General features: G+C 39.4%; 1 protein-coding gene across 4 annotated transcripts in view; it reads right to left on the minus strand.

The window, feature by feature from the left end:
- ptprub (protein tyrosine phosphatase receptor type Ub) overlaps positions 1-17,502 on the minus strand; it is a 162,452-nt gene that overhangs the window by 109,091 nt on the left and 35,859 nt on the right. For all 4 annotated transcript variants that reach the window (XM_069693312.1, XM_069693311.1, XM_069693310.1 and 1 more), the window contains exon 2: positions 2,266-2,397. In XM_069693312.1, the coding sequence (XP_069549413.1) occupies positions 2,266-2,397 (132 nt within the window). The remainder of the gene's footprint in view (positions 1-2,265; positions 2,398-17,502) is intronic.

The raw sequence follows: 17,502 nt of genomic DNA on the forward strand, positions 1-17,502 counted from the left end.
TTAGCAGGAGGAGCCGGGGATCAAACATTTCTCTTCCACCAACAAGGTGAACAAAGATAGAAAGATCCATCAGCATTAGCTGTTTTTAAACACATTTAATGGGTTTTTTCCTTAGGACGACCCTGATACACTGTAATGGATAATGCAGGAGACCCATAACTTTTTCAAGCTAATGAATCTGCCTTTCAAAAAATTAGGTACACTTGACATGCAAACACATTCTTCTCTGCAAGGTCACCGTCCTGCATGCCTGACTCCTTCATTAAAACAGCAAGAAGCCTGAAGATTATCAATATCAACCAGACTTCTCCAATCAAACTCAAAATAAGGTGGAATGTGATAAAATAAAATAAATTTAAAAAAAGGGCCATTCTTATTAAGATCTCACTGCATTCAATCTTCTTATTTTTTCAAAGACTATTTTTCTCTTTCATGGGAGCGGTAGTCTCTAATTTCTCCAGGGAGCCACAAGCTGCTGCTATCTCAGCTGTGTTTACTAATCTTCCCTCGACACCAATTTCTCAGCCCCACAAAGTTAATACTGGTCCAATGTAAATAGCCTTATCTCATAAACTCTTGTTATCCCCCCACCTTGGCTGCCCAGTGTGATACATTGTTAGACGTCAACACAGAGGGATTAAGTCAGAGAGAAGGGGGGGGGAAAGAGGAAAACTTCCTGCGCCTGTATCTGCAGCAAGGTTATCCACCTTAAATGACAAAATGAAAATGTCAACCAGTACCTAACGAAGGAACTGTGCTGTCACTATAAAGTGACAAGAATCAGAGGAAGAACATGACTGCTACTATTGCAGGGCTGAAGCATGAACAGATAATAAATTCAATTTAATTTCTCTGCTGGTCCTCAGAAATGATCGATTGAGGGCTGATGCTCAGTCTCTCGTGCCGTCTCGTCATGCGCAGATTACAGTACCTGCCTCATTCCACCTGTGCAAGTCTGTTCCACTGAAGGCCCGGATTGTTGTAAATGCCATGGCAGTAAGTTTTAATTAAACCCAAAGGGAAAAGTATTAATTATCTCATTGCCTGCCGTGAATTGGCTGGTGGCTGAAGGCAGATTCTCACTCAAATGCTGATGATGTCGAGGGGAATGAGGTGGAGTTTTAAGAGTTTTAGGGAGTAAATGTGGGATTTATCAAGTACAGAATTGTATTTGGATAGCCACCTGAAGGAATTTTAGAGCCGTAATATATAAATGACAAAGTACCCTGCTTTTAAAAATATGACCATTTACCCCTGCAGGATATTTTTGACCGTTTTCAAAGGCTATTTGAGTTGATAGTTTCTAAACGGACCAAATGTTCCCTGAGGACTGTGTTTATTTCTTTTTAGTATCCGATTGTATCCTATCCTGTCATCTTTCCATCTGCTCCTCTTAGCTTATCTTTCTTTATAGCTACCATATTAACTGTTTCTTCTGCCATCAAAGGATGCCAGTTCCTATTTCCAAGCTTGTAAAAAAGAGCATGTATGTTCTCTCTATCCCTCTCATGTACACTGAAGACTTAAATGCATGTTTTTGTCATGGATTTGTTGAATTCTCATTACCATATCATCACTGATTGGTTGTACTGGAGGGAGGTCGTTTCCTTAATCATACAGCGAGTTTCTACAGTAGAAGTTGTTTAACAGAGAGCCACTGATTTTTCTGCTGAGAAGCTGAAACAGCACTCTTCTCTTTGTCAGATCCCTCTAGGTATTTGTTAATGCAGAGATGGAGGAGCGCCTTATAAACTATGCATGCCATCTCCCTCTGGCAACCACCAGTAGAGAGGATGATGGCAGGAAAATGCTGGTTTCCATTAGTCCTGTGAGGCTGGTTAACATAAAATTATCCTTGGGGTTAGCAGGAAGCACACAAAACTGGGGTGAGTGCTTCATTAGATCTGATGCATTATGGACAGCGGACATGTATAAAAGCTGATTTACACACAGTCTTGCTTTTCTGATATGCCGGTTACATTGATACAAACAGACGTCTATGTATTTCTCAGACTTTAAGACAAAAAAAAAAAAAAAAAAAAAAAGCTGAAACACACACCAGCTGCTGATGTGGCACAGAAATAGCTTCTGGTCCTTTTAACCCATGTTCTCTTACTTGTTGTGTTTCAGAGTAAGGTTTATAGCTTCTGATCAGGTCTGTCTAATCAAACCCCACCAACAGACAGATTTGACTCAAATGGCTGCAGTCTAAAAAAAAACAGTCGAATACAGAAGACAGAGGTCCAAAGAGAGCAGCGAACTCACCCTTCAGGAGGTCAGAGCTGGAAGAAGGTGAACTGTACGTCCGAAACAGCAGCCAGTCAAAGTCATCCTCCTCCCCTTGGGTGAAGTCACACAGATTAGGGTCTGAATCCTCCTCGAACGTGCAGCCGGCAGCTAAATGAAAAGGAAAATTAAAACATCACTGACTGAAAAAAAAAATTTGGCTTACAGCAGAGTTTTAAGAAGATAGATTTACCTCAGATGCTCAACTAAGGTTACTAAGAATCATTTTTCTTTGTGATTAATCTGTCAATTATTTTCTAGTTTTATTGCAATCTTTATTTTTGTCTGATCAACAGTCCAAATTCCATCAACGGACCATTTACTGTCATGGAAACCAGGAAACAGAAAGAAGAGAAAGTGGAGGTCATTGTTTATGATCCACAGCCAACATAAACCAGAGCCTTAGCTTCATGGTGATTTATATGCATCAAGAGCTTGATCTTTATTTTTGTAATTTCTCTCTGTAGCTCTTCCTTTTATGGAAACTGGAAAATAAAAATGTAAGTGTCTTCTTCCCACATTTAATGTGCATTTTAAATCAGACACCAACCTGAGCTGCCAGCCACAATTAAATGTGCACCAAAGCCACACTGACCGCCTCGCTACCATTTCAGACCAAAAGAACCTCAGTTTGCTGTTTATACGATTGTCAACCACAAGTTGGGTCATTGTTGGTATGAAAGATTGGACTAGAGTTAGAGTAATAACTATGCTGTTTTGGATTAACATAATACCTCTCTAAAGTAGAAACTGATGGCAGCTTCTCTCAGACTAATTTTCCATACTTTGCACTTAAGAAGGTGATTAAACATGAATGGAAAGTTATTTACACTGAATTTTCACAAGTTGACAAAACCAAATCTTGCAGTGACTTTCAGACAAACTGCACAAATGGCAACCCTACAGCTCCAGTAAAACTTAACATTCTTGACTATAATGGGTAGGATTTGATAGCATGGGTATGGGAATTTCAAAGCAGCCCAACGTGACCAAGGATTTAAGCACTGGTTGGCAAAAGGAATGACAGTTTGGTGCATTTTAGAAAGAGAAGGAGTTTCCAAAATCGGAAAGATAATTATCATCTGAGGACACGTGATTTTTATAGATATCTTCAGTTGAGAGACTTCTCCTGGAAAAAAAACTTGTTTTTCAATACAATAAAGGTGAGAATCAAACAGTTAAAACAACATCGGAGATGTTGGAGAATGTGGATCATTTGATGTTTATCACGCACATGTCTTTTGACAATGTCAGAGAACGGTACGTGAAGTGTTTGTACTTTGTTCCCGACACAATTAGCATTACAGATCTTAAAACAATAAAAATGTAAGTGAAATAAAATTGACATTCTAAGCATATGATTATGGCAGGGCTTTTAAAATTGTCAGTAAGGTTAAGGTATTAAGAGTACCTGTGAGCATCAGCCTGGTTTAAATGCTCAAATACAGAGTGTGTATTAAAACTGCACTAAACCAAAATTGTTCACACATGCACATATACTCTCAAACCGACAACAAATCAAGCAATGAGCCATAATTACTTCAGACCCACACAAAAGAAAACAAAGCCTGGTAAAAGCAATAATTGCCCTTGCATCTGAGGAAAATTTCCCCACCCCCATCCACAAAGCATTCACAAACAAGACTACATATCCTAAAGCCCACTCTCATAGGCACATACAAATAATAATAACATTTGGAGAAAGCAGGCACTCTGGGGAATGTAGTGATTATCATAATACCTCACAACCTCCTATTCCATGCGCCAAAAAGCTAATTTTTTCGAATTAGATTTAATAGCTGTGGCTTTAATGGCCCTTGGGTCCTGAATAATGTGCTTCAACCGTTGCTCTCTGCATCTGTTGCCATATTTCACATTAGTCCATCGTTGTGAGAATTACAGTCTAACAGTGGGCAGTTTGAACAGCTCAGTCATAAGACCAGAGCCTGTGTCAGTAATAATTGGAGCAGGACAGCACGAGACGCGGCATGCTAATGATAGGAATAACCACGAGCAGGTCCTGAAGGTGACCCGTGGTCTGCAGCTTTATTGCCGCTCATTCTTTTCTCTGATCTGCCATCAAACCAATGGTCTCAATATGACAGGCTGCAGACAAAAACGCAGCCGGCCTCATTGCAGTGAGGATTCATAATTCTAATTTTTACTACTGATGCATTAACAGATTATTGTGGCTGCTGGATTGGTTGGGTATGTTACAGGCCAGTAAAACTGTCTGATACCAATGCCAATATGATATTTGAAGTTTGGTAACAATAACACAAATAAAAGCTAAAGATTTTGTTTTTATTCCTTAGTCTGGGGAACATTTAGGGCTGGGTTCAAAAATACCTTGACTTCGATAGCAGTAATTTTTTTTTATACCAATTTGATCTCATATCCATTGTAAGAAAAATGGTCCAAAAAACTTTTGAAGATCGGAATAAAGTACTCTAATGTAAGATTTAAGCTACATAAGTTGAAACTGAGAGATTTTATTTAGATGAGCGGGCTGCCCGAGTACAAACTGCTATGGTTTACTGACACCTACAATATTTACTCTTGTGCACATCAAGCAAACACTATGAATATACAAGACGTTTTGGTACCATATTAATATTTGGTACCAACTGATAGGGACGTTTTTCATGTTAAATACTACTGAACCAATTTAGTCCGTGCTAATTATCTTAGTTCAGTAACCAGCCCGAGAAACATGTTTTAAAAAATTAAACATAAAGCAAGTGCCCAATGTTAATTAAACTTAAATTTCTGGACCTTAAGCACAATTAAAATGAATCACGTTTCCCAATTTCCTGATTTACATAGGTAACTATGTGATTAACAAACATGACAATGGGATGGCCTGATGGCCTGGTGGCCGAAGGGTTAAGGCGCTGACACAAGCTGGGCACTTTTGTTGCTTGTCATTTCATATCTCTTTTTCCCCCCATTTTATGTCATGGGCTATTCTTTCTGGAAAAAAGGATAAACTAAGCATCTTGAGTCGCATGTGACTGCTCTTAGACATTCTGCTGCTTTGAAACAAGAATACTGATCAATAATGTTCTTGCTATCTGGTTTAAAAGGTTACACTTGGTCGGAGGCGTTGATCTGCAGCACAAACACACAATCAGGGTGCCTTTGCCTCCAGGAAACATATTACATCACCAGCACCTCTAGTGATTATACGATAACACTGGAGCACATTTACCATCATGTAAGCTTGGTCCATTGGGTGATAGTAGCAGCCAACCAGGAGGGGAGGGAGTGGGCGCTTCTCCCTCCGGGTTTGATTTATTGTCCCGTGCTGGGCTGTTACTGCACAGATCTGCTGCTGAGGCCAAGGGTTAATTGTCCCGCACTGGGGTCTATTTCTAATAGAACAGCCGGAGATATAGGACCTGACACATCCAAACGCTGGCACTATATTATTCCCCGCTGCTTCAGTAAATGAAGCCTGCTGATTCCTCCCCTACAGAAGTCTCATCATCCAGAAAAAGGAAGCCGAGATCTGAGGCCAGCGGTGCCGGGGATGTCATCTCCTCAGAACCCACTGGGAGAGATCCAGCTCATCTGTCATGACAAACATACTCCCTCCTCTGCTCCTTCTGGAGGACCGATGGGTGTGTGGAGTGTCAGTGGCCATTTTATACCTGAATAATTACAGCGTAATTTAATGCAATGACCAGCGCAAAGTCAAACGCTGCCACGGTTTAGTGGCTGAGGTCATGACAAGTTGCACACATTGCTCCACTGTTCATTACGTGTTCATTTCATTAAAAAAAAACAAATGTTAGGTGATTTAAGCTACAAAATTAAATATTTCCATATTGTTCTTGGATAAACAATGTCTAGGATTGATACAGAGTGAATGCAGATCACGAAACCTAGCCAAAATGTTTACGATACTGTTTTCCGTTTATATCACAATGGAAGTGTTTGATCTACTGAGCTGTCAGCACTGAAACTCTCTGTCTGACAATCTGAGGCTTGCACAATCAGCAACATCTTTTAAGGATTTGTATTATTGTTAGTACAATTCTTAGTACCAGAATGTGTTACTTGTATTTATTATCATTTTTGTCTTATGTTATTGATGTATAATTTATTGCTTTTTCTTTAATGGAACTATTATAATTGCCTCATTACAGTCTAGAAATGTTTTACTTCTGCTTCAACTGTGAAGCACTTTGTAACTTTGTCTGAAATTTGCTGTAACAATAAATGTCATTATTATTAGTATTACTGGCCTTACTTCCAAGCATTTTGGATACAAGCTATATTTTAGATGTGTCATTTCATGGAAGGAAAATGGAAGAAAAAATTGGTCTTATCAGTCAGTAAGCACTAGTTTTCAGGATTGAGTAGCAGCAAAAATCTTGTTGGAATTGTTCAGTTCAGTGCTGCACCGTTAGGATGAATCCCTAAGAGGGAACACAATGGAAGGATGTGACAATGATGATGATGTCAGCAGGGGTAATTTACAGACTTGAGTTAAAGAGGTCCTTGTCATGTTTTAGTTTTGTCACTTTGTTTAACAGTAATCTCAATGTTTACTGTAAATCTACACTTGATCTCCTCAGAACACTCCATAAATAAATCAATACATAACCTCTAAAATAACTTCAGATTTACACGGTGAAAGTGATGAGCCACGCTGTCAGAGGACAGATGCAGCAACTCCTCTTTGATTTCATAAGGACATAAAAGAAGGTGGTGACTTGTTTGCCAGACACTCCAATTTGCCGCTACATTCGCGGGGATCTGTAAAAATATTCCCTAGTTTTATGTGTGTAGTTAATCGTGGCTGTGAGTCTCTTTCTGCTCAAATCACTTGTTAGTGTCACATGTAGCTTCTCGTATTAGATTCTGTATCTCGCCCTGTGTTTACCTGTATAATCCTATGCCTTGCTGTCTAATTAGAGAGTCAGCTATGCACCATGAAGATTGTCAGAGTCTCTGCTTATCCCCTTTATTTGCATATGTTTTAAGCATAAGGACGCTGGCCTAAGCTTATTTGAAGTGCCACTACAACAACTTTTCACTTGAATAAATCATAATCAGCAAAACAGGGAGAGGATGAAATCCAAGATGTGTCTGAACCCTACCTCAGAACCATAACAGTCAAGGTGTTATTGATATTTTAAGACAATCGAAATAAAGCGTGGACAGCACTCATTGTGCTAAAATCTTAAAGTGAACACCTTTTCTTTTGTAATATTGCAAAGGAAAAGAATGACATGCTTTTAAAAACATTATGCAATCCTTTGATGTGAAATACTGCAGTTAATCTTTTCCCTGGCACCTCAAATATTCAGTGCAGTGAATGAGGAGAATGAAACAGCATAGTCCAACCCCACAGGGCAGTGTTTGTACAGATTGTAAATTAGTGGTACTTGTTTGAGTACCAAATTGTCACATCGGCCACTCGCCGAGGTAGTAAAAGGCTGTATGTGAGATTGCAGGAGTAAATTAGCTCAAGTGATGTCATTTGGAAGAGTTTCGTTGCGCACATGACTAGAAATTCTGGGCCCCTCGACAACAGCTCACTGGCAGCATTAAACAATAAATATCTTTAATCCTTTACATGTTATAACACCACTATCCAGGTCTATCACATAAGCCTACATTCAGAGTTAAAAAAAAAGTGGGAAAGTAAGTGCAGTAAAACTAAACAAATATGCACAAAGTGTGTCATAATGGGTTGATTTTAGAAAGTCCACAAATCCCCGAAGTAGCTCACAAATGGACCACCATCTGTAGACTCCTTCACGGTCCCTTCAAGTATAGCAGCTATATTAGTAAAGTGGTGTTAATTAGTGTAATTGGGCCAATCAATGACTGAAAGGATGTTTTTGCACATGAAGTCATCAACTTTTAAAGGATCTTTCAGGATCTTATGGCTTCAAAGTAGAGTGTCTTATACTGTAGCTCAAATTTAAGAGCTGTAGCTGCTGCAAAAAATCCTAAAACTTTGCCAACAAAACTCTGATGTGACCGCTTTTCTCCAAACAGCAGCTTTGGACGATTTGTACTTTCTCAAAACTTTAAGAGTATTTGAGCCGTTTCTCTCATGATTAGTTAAATCTATTTGTTTACATGCAAGTATTAGTGTGTATTCCTGTGTTCTAGAATTAGTTTTATTATACTCCCAAACTAGCTGCATTGTCAGCACTAAAAGTCAACAGGTACTGGTCAATTTAAATAGTTAAAGATTTTGGAAAATATTCAACAAATAGCCAAGAAAAAGTAAAGACATACAACAACAAAAGCTTTACACCACCACCACTTTGTTTTTTGTGAGTTTCTTTTTAAAAGCATATGGGTATATAACATATAGAAGTAAGAGACTTTTTTTTACCTGTGGATAGAGCCAGGCCAGGTGTTTTCCCCCCATTTTCAGTCTTTATTGCCAGGCTAAAGTCACATGGTTCTGGCTCTAATCTTATATTACACTAAAAAATATGAAAGTGGTATTTATATTCTCATGATGGCCTCAGGAATTTATGAAAACTATTCTTTTAGCACAACTTAATGAAATATGAGTAAAATAAGGATTCTTGGCTATCATTCAGTGTTTGGCATTGTGCATGGAAGATTTAATATCCTGTCACTGTGGAAAAAAACAAAAAAATCAAGAGTGATGAACACAAATAACTGTTTACTCATATGGCCCTGAAAAGAAATTCGGAGACTGATCAAAACCAACCGAAAACAGCCAATTTCAAAGGTCTGTCATTTATACCAAAAATAGTGAGTGTGTGCTCCAGGAAACCAATCACATGCTTTGCCTTAACGCTACCGCTAACCTCTGCTCTTAATTATCTGGCAGTCAGGATGGGTAATAAACACCAGAGCCTGTCAAGTCAGCTGGGAAATTCAGGCTGATGTGGAGGCAGGGATGCTTGTCGTATCATCATCAACAAACATGCTGGGAAGAGAGCCCATACCTGAGAGCTCTTCCACTCCACACAGCGAGCCTCATCTGAATCTGGGGTGAGTGCGTGTCTGGCTGGTGGGGATCCAGGTGGGTATGGGTGAGTAATATTGGAAGCAGTTAGGAAAAGGAGGAGTAGAGTGGTTGATTTGCATTGCAGTGAGTGTGGCCCCATGCATCAGCAAGGGACAGGTATATTTATTCTCTACAGAGGCTCTCCTCCCCAGCACTCCCCTGGCTGCCTGTGAAAGCCATCCATCCCCACACCTGAATACGCAATGAAATCATCTGTCTGCCTCCCCAGGCATTAATAACTCAACCCTGGTGGCTGGATGGGCCTGGTCACACAGGGAGGGGACGGGAAGCAGCCTGAAAAAAGAAAGGGTTGGAGATGGTGAACAAGTACCATAGAGGTGCTGAGCTCCAGGGTAGACGATATTGAAATATGCTGCAAGTGAGCATCGGGAGGAGGAGGAGGAGGAGGAGAAAATAAGAGACTTCAAGAAAATTACTGAGGTAGAGGGGTGGGGCTATGTCCTTTGCAAGAGGGTTAATAATAATAATAATAATAATATGTTCCTCAGACTTTCCCTTTCTCTTTCAGAAACAAGACTGAATAGAAAACCTTGTATCTGTCCTTACTGTGTGTGAAACACAAAAGATATTTTACTTTGAAACAAGGACTTTTAATTTGAAATGGATAAAAGAAGTCGCAGCATTCAGCCAACCGACAGAGTAATTACTGCTGTGTTCCAAATGACATACTTCCCGTGGTACCCTAACAAATAATGCTCTTACATGTTAGGACTCTTACTTGTGTAGTGCAGGAATGTTGACAGAGTAGTGCTGTTTCAATTTGCACACTGCTGTTCTGCACTGACTGGAAGGACCTCAGCATGTGAATACATAACCCACCAAAATATCTGCAGCTTTAATTACTTTACTCAGAAATGAACAGGTTTTTGTTCAGATTTAGATTAGATTTGACTTTAATAATCCCACAGTGGGGAAATTTAGTCATCACAACAGCATAGAGAACACCCTCAATAAACACACTGATTCTTCTATCCAGCAGCAGTCGTGAAAAAAAAAATACTTTTGTGTGATGTTCAGGAACATCTGCAGCTTCCTCAGAGCCATAATTTGCAAATTATTTATGCCGGTGGCCCCGCCCCATTCTCTATGGAGCCAAGATGGAGACCGTTTCAGGTGAAAAGTGTCCAGCATTTCCCATTTCTTTTTTGGGGCATTTTGAGTGCATCATCCTGGTACTTGCAGTGCACTGCATGTTTCTGTACTTGTCAGTGTGAACGCACTCATGCACTCAAAATAGTGAGTGTTAGTGCACAAGTACACCATTTGGAACACACCTTATATCAGTGTCGTGGAAAAGCTGCCGAATAATTCTTGGCACTAAGAAAAACACACGTAATAGCTGCAAGTCATTGATAAAAAAAAAAAATCTGAACATATTGCACAATACGGAGACATGAACAGAAATATTCCAGCACTCTCAAAGAAGAAAGACGTACAAATGAGGAAACAGATGACTCCATAACAAAGAAACCCATTGTCTTATGAGGTTTAGACCTATAACAGGAAGCCTTGTCACTACACACAGCATCCTGTTAACCTTTAAATATAATCCACATCAGGCTCTGGACATCTCATAAACAAAGGCCTACGGATGTGTCCATATAGAAGGCTTTTTTCTGAGACATGTGATGTCAGACACATATTAGGCTGACATGAAAGTCACATCTCTTCAAGATGGAAATGAAAATACACACAAACATTAGGTCTCTAAAAATGTATAAATACTGTTTAAGCAAAGGATTATGAGGTCTGATCAGCATGTGAATAGTAAACAATAAGCGGTTACTCACATCACTGAGTCACTCACTCAGTGACAGACGTCCACATTTATCGCCCAGCTGTTGCAGTTCAGCCAAACATATCAATAGCCCAAAGTAATAGGACACTGTTAAAATGACACGACTCACTCTGCGATTCATAACTACAAGTGGATAAAGAATTTGAGAGAATGGTACTGGTCAATATGTTGGCTAAATTGTAGTGCAAAAGTGCCAAAGTAGAGATTGTTTACAAGCAGTGTCTCTTTAACAGTTTGTCCATTGAAGAGCACCAAGTTGATTTTTGCTCTGTAAAATGTCCTGCTCTGTTTGTATCTGGGTCAAAATTCAGTCAATTACAGAGTGTGTTTATGTAAAACAAAAGCTATTGGCTGATGTCTGATTTTTAAACTCCCACTATCGGCATCAGGAAGGAAGTAATGGCATACACTGACGTACTCTAATTTAAATTTGAATGGAATCATAATTTATCACACAGTACCCAAAGTAGGAATCAATACCTGCCAAAATAATAACAAACATGACAAAATGATGTGTCCTGTTTACCAAATATCACAGCCGTTCTTTATTTTTGAACCGTGAGCTGTCATCTTAAAAATAAAACTTTTATACAAAGACACAGTTGTCCTCATATGGTAAAAATGCCTCTTTAAGACTTGCAGTGAACACAAAATTAATCATTTCATTCAAATCAGTTGTAACTCTGCAATGAGATAAAGTTAAAGGGACCCTATATCAAAAAGAAAAATATGTAGCCCTCCTTCCTCGTCTCCTTTGATCATTTCCATACTGTCTCTAAATTCAAATGAAGTCAGGAGCATTTCCCTTTTTCATCTTCTGACGATGAACAATGACACAAAGGCTTCCTACAGCTGTATTCTCGCCGAAACCTAAGATACCAGTCAGCTGCAATTCATCTTGAAATTAATTTTGCCTTCACTTTAAAAGACCGGTACAATATTTCATCCTCGCTGGTGGCTTGATGATAAAAGTATCTCAGATGTCATTGGAATAAGAGTCCAAAATGTTATTCTTCCTATATCAGCCCTTTCTGTGCTATTCTGAGGGCAACGCAGAGAAAAAAACAAGGACACAGACAAAAGCAGCCCGAGCTTGTTGTCTCCTGTTTCTCCTTTCCAGAGAAAACATCAATTATTCCACTTCCTAGTTCCTGCGGGTTTAGTGCGGGAGGTACAAGACATCTCAGCTCACACTGATGATAACATGTTCGTTTTAATTATCATATATCACATATCCACTTTTTTCAAATGGTCTATTTTGAGTTGGTGTCTTTTCTCAGGTAGGACTGGAGTGCTTGCCACCTCTTCTACGCTGGTGTAACATTCACCTCCACTCATTTCTCCTCACCTCGACAGAGGGAAAGATGTCCGAAACAAGTGGATTGTGACAGCAACGGAGAATGTAAAAGCCCATAAAATAAATCAGTTTAATTAGCAGGAGAAAGTCTCTCACGTCTGGTGGCTCACCCTTTTCAACATCTGTTTTGTTTTAGGCCTTTGTTTCATAAATGTGCTTTTTTGATTTGAGAGATGTGGGGAGACTTTATCAAGGAACTAATTTGCAAATGCGAGTTCAATGCAGGGTGACAACAACCACAGTGTGTCTGCTGATGAAGTGAAGGAGGTCCTCCACATATGAAGCACCATAGGAGTCTTTTTCACCACAGTGAGGGACAAAGGTTACGCCTCAAACTCTCAGTGAAAATCCGCTTTATGTGCAGACCTTACTGGAATTTGATCAGCTGTAATAAGTCTGACCAGCCAAAAATCACATGAGATCCAATTCCACATTCATGTGTGGTTCATAATACTATTCAAATCACATTTTTGCACATCTGTTCACGTCTGACACCACAGAAGGTTCTGTTAACCATTCACGGCTTGTCTGTCTGGACCACACTCATTTCTGGACAGCGTTACCGGTGGTGACGGCTGAATGAAATGAAGCAGCAGCGTCCTCCGTCTCTGATGCTGTCTCATTATGTTTAAAAATCCTCTGCCTTGGAAAATCAACATGTAGTAAATAAGCAATTCAATGTCATTACCCTCCACTTTGGTTTGTTCATGTCAGTGGCATCTACTTTCGGGCACAAAGTCATTACAATGGAAACCAATGAGGATAAGACTGAAAATGAAGATTGCCACCTGGACACACAGATCGGCTCTGATCACTTGCAATTTGTCAGGCAGACAGTCAAACAGGGAGTTCAAATTCTGATATGTTGTGTAAAAATTAAATCTGATTGTGCCCGACACTGTGAACACATTAGAAACAAGGACACATATCAAATTTAAATATAAAGTAATGTGACCTCCAATCTACCATTCAGCCAAATACTCCTTGTTTTAATAAAGCACAATGTGCAACCACATATTTATCAACAAGTGTGTAAGTTCTCGAATGTCAGAAAATGTATCAACAACAAATTTAATAACAGACTGTGCATGAATGTAAAATACCATCTTCTCCAAACTTTAGTTCTTGGACTAAAATTGATTGAGGATTATTAAGAGGTTTAGTTGATTAATAAGTTAAATGAATTAACTATTTATATGAGTAACTATTTTGATGGTTAACATTTGTAATAAGCATTTTCAACTATTTTCTGACATCTTTAGACATGATTGGCCTAATCAATCAGAATGCACAACATTACTGAAAATATAATTAGTTGCACGCCTATTATGGACCTTTTGATGGCAGTTTTTTTTTTTTTTAACCATTTTATGAAACTTTATAGACTTTGGATTGATTGATCAATCAAAACACAATGAACACATTATTAAAGTTTTGTTAAGAGCAGCTCTATTCCTGACAGCGAATATTTATTACAAAGGATTCAGTATAGCACACAGAAGTTGTCAGGATCCCTGTCTGACCCTGTGTGTTTTGACCTTTGTTTCCCCAGATCTCATCTCCTCATGTGTGCTGTCATTCCCCTGTTTATTGTGGTATGCCATGTGCTTTGGTCCCTGTCTCTCCACTTCCTGTCTCCAGAAACCTCCCATGGCCACGCCCCTGACCATTCTGAGCGGCTGCTGACAATCCACCTGATTACCACCTGCAGGTTGACACACCAGTGCCTCATCCCACTACTCACCTCCCAACACTACATCAACCCTGGTCCTGCAGTCCTGGGTTGTTGGTCCATACTGTCTGCTACGTCCACTCACCTGTCGCCAGTGCTACCTGTCCTGTCCTCTCCTCTCCTGTCCTCTCCTGTCCTACCTCTATCCAGCCTGCTGCCCTGTGTCGGACCTCGGGAAACCACACGCTCTATCCAGCTTGCCTGCCTGCTTCAGACTCATCCCCCACCAGAAAATAAAGTCTGTTCTGTACCTGAACTCGATTCTGTGTCTGCATTTGGGTCCTATCCTGCCGCACCACATAACATAAGCAGTGTAAAGAAAGGGTTCAATTTAAAGTTGGTGTACTGACCTACAACCAAATGGCTTTTAATAATAATATGAATAATACATTTTACTTATGTAGAGCTTTCATTGATTTTCCTTCATTTCTTTTCTGGCCTGTTTTATTCATGTCTAGGGATGATTGGCAGACAGCTGATGGGTTTTTATCTGCATGCCAGGGTCTTATGTCATTGGTTTCATATCTTGCAACTTTTGGTGTGAACACAATCCCAGCTGACGATCAGAGCTTCATGTAGCCTGATCCAACATATTTCCTGATGTCATACAACAGATTTAGCATTCATGAAAAAAGATAAATATTAAACTGTGAGAGGCCTTACTTGGGAAATAAAGTATGCTTCTAATTTAGATACTAATAGCTCATGATCATAATGATTCATAATCCTTCTTTGTATTATGAATCATATTATTATTTCAGTCTCCACCTTTGTGTGTTTCAAATGTGCTTATGATGTGTTAAACAAAGCACACATTTATTTATTAATACATTCCTCCTCAAAGTCGTCAGATAAAAAGCTTGCTGGAGAACATGTGCACAGCCGAAGAGTTAAACTATGCAAACTTGAAAAAGTTCCCCCGTTAAACTTCCTGCATTGTGTCATTCTATCAACTGAATAGCTTAAGTAAATATTGGATTTAGTCCTTGGCTGAGCAGCCAGAGTAAGAACAACCTCTTCCTGGTTCAGAGATGGGTCATTCTTGTGATTTCTATCAAACCGCCTCCGCAGCCAGTGTGCTTTCACCATCACGAGCAAAAGGTTGACCGATGGGTCATTTAAAGGTCAAGACTTCAGCATCTGAATTTAATGTCCACAGTTATTTTGGGTAAACAAACAATCTCCCACACAAACAGACACTTATTTCACACTTCAACTGACCTCAGCCAATTGCATGCAACCCCTGACCAGCTGAGCTAAGTCCGTTTGACTGTGTCCTCTTCAAACTGCCCGTAGCGTCCCGACTCGCAGAGGGGGAAAAAAACAAAACTGGTGCGAATCAAGTCGGCTAAACCACATGCCCCATAGCAACTTCACCGCTCTGCTGCCTGTCAATTCCACTAACACAAAGGCAGCCAATTGCTGTCTCCACAACCTGCAGCCTTTCAATTCCTCTAACCCACATAGGTTCACATGAAGGGAGGGGAGTGTGAGAAGAGTATTTCAGTTCACTCGGCCTTTCTTTTCATCTCTATGCTATTCCCTCACAATCAATTGTTCTTGTCTGTTGCGCATTTAGCATAAGAAGTGTGCCCTCTTTCTCTCTTTGCTTTACACAGTTGACATCAGCGAGGATGAGACAAAGGACAAATAATTTTACCTTTTTTACACAGTAAAATCCTATTCTGGTAAAGATGTTAAAAGTGCTCAAATATTTTGTAAAAGCAAAGTATTTTCACTGCCTAGGGATCCTCTCTTAAAGCCTGGGAAATCAAATCAAGTCATACTATTTAAAATTTTACTTTAAAACAAAAGTAAAAGAAAAGGATTTGTAAACTTTATGAAATCGCAAGAAATGCATCAAACCTCAAAAAGATGAAGATATCAGTGATATTCTATTCTCTGGAAAATATACCTTGAGGTAATGTTTGGAAAGAAAAACTAGCAGTTCGAAGCACTAAAGACCATGATTTATTGGCAGAGATGGAAAGAATTTTAAAATGCTTTCCTGAAGCAAAAGAGTTCAACATCTGGGTAATTATGGTGCGTTCATGAACAACTGGGAAGTGGGAAAGTTCAGATCTCTGAGTGGGACAACACATATCAAACTACAATACACCACAAGGAAAGGGTGACGTTTTTGAGAAAGCTCAAGAAGGTTTGACTTCACAGAGTTTGTGGTGAAAGGAAGAAATGTACTTACTCTGAAATTAAGTTGTGTTTAAAATGGCAGGGCATCAAAACATGTAAAAATGTTGTGTACAAATCTTATTAACTTTCTGAGCTCCATTTTATCAAAGTGTTAATTTTAATGGATGATGAAGAGGGTTTTTTTTGGCAATTCTCTGTAGTCTGACAGCAGGAATAGAGCAGATTTCTTGGTGATGGCCATGTTGTGTGTTTGTTGTCCTCATGCGAATGATCGCAACTTGAAGTCAGACGTTCCTAAATGTGAACTGTCCCAATTCCCAGCCAACCGAATACACAATTGATCCCTGATCTGGGACCAGTTCCCTGAGTTTACTCATTGGAGCCCCATGTGGCCCTGAGTGTCAAAGAAAAACTCAAATCATCACAAGTTGAGCTCTTTTTACCACCAAAACACAAACAAAAAAAACACAGATGCACATATTGACAGTACTAGTGTTGCAGAATATGCTGGTGTTGCTTGATTCAAAGAGCCCACAGGCCGTGACAAACATATTCACCAAAGGGGATTTGGTACTATTCTCTCAAAAGATTATGTACAAATCCAAAATTAGAAAACATTCAGAAGCAAGTGTTTCTTTGAAACCAGAAAATATATCAATTGGTAAATTACCAGCTTACAGAAAAACTTCTGCGTAACAATGTGTCTGTTTCATCACTCCGTCAGCAATCTGAATTTGGTTCCTATTTTTTCCTGGCTAATCGGCTCCATCAACCCGGTGAGGGTATATGTTTGATCACATTAATTGATTTACAGTAGCACATCTGATCAGTGCACAGAATGTGGGACATCACCTTTTTCTAAATGAGACCTGCCCATATTCAAACCACTGAGAAATGTAAGAAACAAACTCCAAAACAGACAAAACTTCAAGACAATTTAAGCAACTTTCATGAGAGAAATCGCATTTCAGTTGGCATTCAGGTGCATAACCTGTGAGAGGTTTAACACCACTTGTTTTAAAACCACAGCTAAGCTCATCTAAGCATAACTGACAGAGAAACAGCCAGAGGGAATTTATCATATTAATTAAAGAAAGATATCTGAATGACAGCAAATGTCACAAAATTGTTGATTCTTGAGTCTG

This window comes from Brachyistius frenatus, unplaced genomic scaffold (assembly GCF_029030835.1).
Source record: "Brachyistius frenatus isolate BFR_SWC_R1_liver_20210118 unplaced genomic scaffold, ASM2903083v1 Contig_14, whole genome shotgun sequence".
NCBI lineage: Eukaryota > Metazoa > Chordata > Actinopteri > Embiotocidae > Brachyistius > Brachyistius frenatus.